Source organism: Sphaeramia orbicularis, chromosome 4 (genome assembly GCF_902148855.1).
Source record: "Sphaeramia orbicularis chromosome 4, fSphaOr1.1, whole genome shotgun sequence".
NCBI lineage: Eukaryota > Metazoa > Chordata > Actinopteri > Kurtiformes > Apogonidae > Sphaeramia > Sphaeramia orbicularis.
Genome location: NC_043960.1, coordinates 28,967,820 through 28,973,527, shown reverse-complemented (window position 1 = coordinate 28,973,527; position 5,708 = coordinate 28,967,820). Strand labels below are relative to the sequence as shown.

Genomic DNA, 5,708 nt, shown 5'->3' with positions numbered 1-5,708 from the left:
ATCATTAACTGAACATAAAATAAGCGTCTCCAACCACTGTTATGTGCCAAACTCCATGGATTTCACTGGTGAATCAATGTTGTAGAAGATGAGAAGGTGTTTCCATGTTCACTACGGAGCCTCTGAACGTCCAAATGGGTCAAATCTGATGATCATGAAAAGATGACAAACTGCATTTTACATCAATTATTTACATGTATTGATAGGATTAGTGGATCAATAGGTATTAAATATTTTAGATCAGTGAGTGATTTTGGTCACCGATGGATGTTTGGGTCTTTATGGGTTAAAAGGAACAGTGAAAAATTTCTCAACTTCGATTTAATTCACTCATGTTTAAATTTCAGTGTGGAGCCCTTCATCTTTTTCTTGTAGTCTTCATCAAACTCTTCACTCTGAGCCACAGTGAAGTGGTTCTTCCAGTCCGCAACCTTCCCTGCAGAACCAGAAAGAATATGATACTTTTTTTGTCAAGGCAGAGAGATTAATTTTTTTCTATTTTAACATCTATACCTTTTCTTATGAAGGTAGAAATGTTGAAATCCATTAGTTTAAACGTTGAATGGTTGACCTTATCATTTTCTTTCATTTCATCAAACCGCACTTTGCGTCTGACAAGCTCCTTCTCTTCAGCTGAGGGAGACAAACCAAGAAAGCAGCAGAGTGCGTCTATTTCCCGATCAGTGTCCTGGAAAAAAACAGATATTTCTGTTACATGTTTAGTCTCTTTAAATTGTCGTTGCAGCACAGGGCTACACTGACATCTAGGCAAAGACTGGTTAAAAAATGTTTAACAGAAGGAAAAACAAGTGACTTACCTCAATCAGATCTTCATAGAACATGTAATGAATGTTTGAGTAGGTATTTTTCTTCTCCCACCAGCCATTAACATGGTCATACCAAGATCCAAACACCACTGAAGACACACAATACATGAAAGTAACATGAAACACTGTGTGTTGCCTAATATATTTGGATGTTCTGATATTGTTGGAAATAACATCATGAATTGCACAATGTCTTTGGATGTTCTAATACTGTTGTTGCAATAACTAGCTAGTGTCCATCTCATCAAGACCCAGAGAAACAGTGAAACAGGAGGATTCCACACTTGTGTCCAGTACAGATTAGTGATGTCCAGCAACTAATAATATTCTCTGATATCCTGTTAACACACATGTTTTGGCCACTGTTGTGGAATTCAAGCAAGAGTTCATGTAAGGACAAGATGGCCAAGAGCATAGCTCCTTGTTTGGACATGAGCATAACACCTCCATTTTTGGTTATGACTTCTGTTTATCATGTGTTTTAAAAGGCTGGAATTAAAGGGGACTCTGTGACTTTTCCTCAGACTACAAGACTCCTGTGTCTTTGTCATTTTCACTTCAATATTCCACAACAATCGGTGCCCAATGTGGGTCTCAGAAGAGAGCATCTTCTTGTTGTTGAGGAAATATGACACCATGTTCATGGGCCCCCCCAGAAAAGGTAAGATCTTGCCATTTAATGTCCACAGTCTCATCACTTCTCACTGTGAGTAGAATTTAAGCTCTCTCTGATGAAGAATTTGAAATGAATGCAGTGGAAGTTTATGCATTTTGGGTGAGTTCCACTCACCTACCGACTGTGTGTTCCCTTGGTGTTTTAAATAAATCGACCCTGGTCAGACATTTAAGATCTGGCATTTAGGAGTAAGAGTAATTTGCGTCCGTCTAAGTGATAGACAAAGTGTTCTGCTAGGAAGCAAACAAAAATGTATGAATGTTACTGGTCTTCGGGGGCCTGGGTGATCAGTGGGGCTGAAGACAAGGCAGATGTTGATATCGTGCCCTGACATACAGGGTAGGGGTGCAACAGCACAGGTAGCCCACGGTTCGGTCCGTACCTTGGTTTTAGGGCCACAGTTTTGGTTTGGTTTCGGTATGTGTTTTGTGCATAAAGAGAACATGTTTTCTTTCTCCCAAAAATATGTTTTTTTTATTTTTTATTTTTTTTTGCTTGTCAGCAAAAACTGAATTTCACAGTAGGAGCAAATTATTACTGAATAAAAACGCTTTCTGTACTGAACAATACAAACCCTTTCTTATTCCTTGGCTCCTTGTCATATAAAAAGAGGCACATGCACACATAAGGCCCTAGGGGGCTTTTTTAAAAATAAATAAATACCTGTTCTATATAGGGATGTAAAAGAAAACGGTGTATAAAAATGCCATTGTTATCTAACATATGCATTTCCTTGTAATAGCGTGTCACGGTGTTGTATGTGTGCCAGAGTCCTGCACCTGGTTGGGTACCCACAGGAACTTACAAGTGAGTTACTGAACAGACAGTGTATTTAATCAGGGGTCTGATGTACGCGGGTACGGGCGAGTGCTGGTTTTGGAAAAGTGGTGGGTCAGTGCAGGACTCTGATATGTGTTGAGTCTAAAGCTGCTTCTCTGTCCACTATCTCTCACAGAGGGGTGGGGCTTTTATGCGCTGCGTACTCCCATGCATGTCGAGTGGGTGAGCAAGAGAGAGAGAGAGAAATCAATTGCAAAACCAAAAGCCCATGGGTCCATGAGGGCGGATTGTCCCGTGCATGGCGGACCAAATGGTGCACTGTTTTCTCAAGCACCATTACATCCCTAGAACAGGATACTTCTGTGGCCAGCCTTGTGTTGGAGTTGCTGCCTTTGGGGTGGCAGGGACATAGAGAGGGGTGCACTAGATCTTAAATTCTGAGAGTTCGAACAGGAGCTTTGATCTGTGTTGCAAGGAGCAAAGTAGCCAATTGTGCGTTGTCTGTCAAACGAAGAAGTAGTGGACCTTGGTGAGTCAGATCTAAATCTGACTGAAAGTTCATGCAGTCTCTATGAGAGGGTATCTTAGGGTGTATTCACACCTGGAAAGACCTTTGGTACGCTTATTTAACTAGGATCGAATGGGAACTTCATTTTTTTCATTTGGGTTGGATCGCATTGTCATTGCACTTTTTGCTAGTGGACCAAAATTTGTAAACAAAAGCACACATGTGACGAACTGTGCTGGCATTAGACAGAAAAGTCAGGGGTGGCGTGAATCAGAGATGCCAGGTGTTGATGAAAACAAACATGGAGGTCTTATGTGCAGCTATCGTTTTTGGAATATGTATTCTATTTTTACAGACACAAATTTAGGAAAATAATGTGAACTGTCAAGAACAGCTCATTCAGAGCCAGTTTGGTAATATGGACATCTGACCAAATGTCAATGAGACATTCAGTCTCCTCATTGCTCCACGTCTGTCCACGGCTCATGGCTGCTGCTATTAGCTCTGACTACCCATGAGGCTCGGCTGCTTACAGTGGCTACGGTGGCTGGTCAAACGCAAAAATTAAATAACTGAAATTATGTACATGCACACATACTCTTTCCTTGCATGAACCTCTGGAGGTAACTGCTCCAGTCTCCTGGCTCTGGAAGGATCTTGGTCATTCTTTCATAGTGGAACAAGGACACTACATTGTCCTTGGCGTTACGGGCCACATACACGATCTGCAGAAGAGACAAATACACCTGAAGATCACATGTGAAGGTGGGAATGTAGATTGATCAAGGATTAAGAGCTTGGTGTTTCAGCCCAGGTCCCTGTTCAAACTGACAGACCAGGATAGTGTTTGCATCACTACCAACACCACACTGTCCATCTCCAGCTCCATCCTCCTCCCACTTTGAACAAGACCCCAAATACTTGAACTCCTCAACTTGGGGCAGTGCTTCCCCAACCTGGAGGGGGCGCTCCACCCTGTATGACATGGGTACCATGACTACAGACTTGAAAGTGCTGATCCTCATCTCAGCTGCAAATTGCAACAGTACAAGCTGGAGACCACAGTTAAATGAATCTGACAGAATCATATCATCCACAAAGAGCAGAGAGCCGACCGTTAGGCCACTGATCAATGGATTCCTCCAGCATGAGGGTAAAGAGCCGATGAAGTGCTACACATTCTTAATTAAGGTCATAGGGATGTAACGATATAAAAATTTCATATCACGGTTATTGTGACCAAAGTTATCATGGTTATCATTATTATCGTGATATTATTGAAATGTGCTCAACAAGTACTTACACACACTGAAATAATGTAACCAAGTTGTATTTTGATAAAAACTAATAAAGTAACATGCACAATGTGCTTTATGTTGGCAGAAACATTAAAAACATTAACATGTAAACATCAAATATACAAATGTGCATTAAAGATGGCACCTCACGACCATAATAGATAACTGCACTAGGGTGTTAATTGATAGGATTTGATCAATATCTATGCCATTGTTGATTCTGGTGACCAGTCCAATTCCTTATCAATTCTCCTAGTGATTTCTGAGTGGTTTTTTGAGTGGGAAAAAAAAAAAAAGAGTTGGATACGTCAGAGTGGAGATTGTTTGACCATTTTCCATCTCAAATCATTCACATTGTTGTTAATGTGGAAAAATGCAACCAGATAAAAGTGAGAAAAATTCTATATTAATTTTATATCCACTCTACCTTAATTTCAATTTCTTGTGATTGGAATGAATGGTAATAAACACATAACTTTACCCTGCAGTTTTGTTCCCACACAGACTTTGGTAGCAACTGGACTGGAAGATGACATTTTATGATTCGAGGAGAGGTAGTGAGCTTCTCAATCATGTCAGTTCCTCTAACGGTACATGAAACTCCTGTAATTGAAATAGCAATTAAAAAGGAATTACACACCCTTTACATCACAGTACAGCAGGCAGCCCAAGGAATTTGTTCACAATATGTCTAAGGTTTTGTCTCTACTTGGCAGAGTTGGTCTTGCCACATAATGAATTCTGACATAAAACGTCACTGCGATATTTTTGGAAAGTAAATTAAAACAGATGCTTTAACCTTGAAACATTGTGAGAGCATTGTCACAGGCAACCTCCAGGATTGGTACTCTGTTGTGGAAATAGACCGATGTGTCACGCTCTGGAAATTTCTGACCAAAGCACAGCATGTCAGTGGTGTGGGAGACCCATGTGTTTCCTAAACAAAAGAAGAGAGAATAAAGAGGCAAACCAAAATTTAAGGTGTTTACTAGCACAGCTGTTCAAAACTTACTAGCAAAGTACAAAACATTTACTGTCACTGACCTGATCTGGGATATGACATAATAAATATATCATCTGGCCTGGCCTGGAAGTCCACAATTTTCTCCCAGTTGTCTGTGAAGAGGTGCGTCATCCACACTCCACGGAACTTAAAGAGTTCTGGGCGAGCAGGGTAATCCGACCTATAAAGAAGAAAAGCATATGATAGTGGTGCTGAGTTATTAAGCACAATGCCTTATGGCCAGGAGTGAATCCAACAGAGATCCAGAATTATAGCCACTGTAACCAAGTCCAAGCAGTGAGAAATGACCGATTTCAGACACAGCCCATGGATCTGTTCTGCCAGAATCTCACATTTTGTACACTTAAATTAACACGTTTTACCACTACATATATAAAAGTTAGGTAAAATATTCATAGTAACTTACTTCATGTCCTTGTCCATCATGTGGCGTGAAACTGACTGTAAGAGGCAGATCAGAGAACATTGTAAAGCAATTAATATTTAACTACTGTTACATCAATGGGGGGGATTGCAAAAAATATCTCAAGTCTGAACATTTTTCTTCAGGTTGGTGGTCCTACATCTAGCAGTTTGCAGGTCTGCATAACAACCA

At 40.5% G+C, this 5,708-nt stretch overlaps 1 protein-coding gene across 1 annotated transcript; it reads right to left on the bottom strand.

The window, feature by feature from the left end:
- Positions 1-275: 275 nt before the first annotated feature.
- LOC115418455 (cytosolic sulfotransferase 1-like) lies at positions 276-5,239 on the bottom strand. Its single transcript, XM_030132942.1, has 7 exons — positions 5,134-5,239; positions 4,916-5,026; positions 4,571-4,689; positions 3,390-3,516; positions 819-916; positions 514-688; positions 276-436 (listed from the first exon to the last, which is right to left on the bottom strand). Exons 1-7 carry the CDS (start codon positions 5,222-5,224, stop codon positions 327-329), a joined length of 831 nt encoding a protein of 276 aa, XP_029988802.1. The 5' UTR covers positions 5,225-5,239; the 3' UTR covers positions 276-326.
- Between the last annotated feature and the right edge of the window lie 469 nt (positions 5,240-5,708).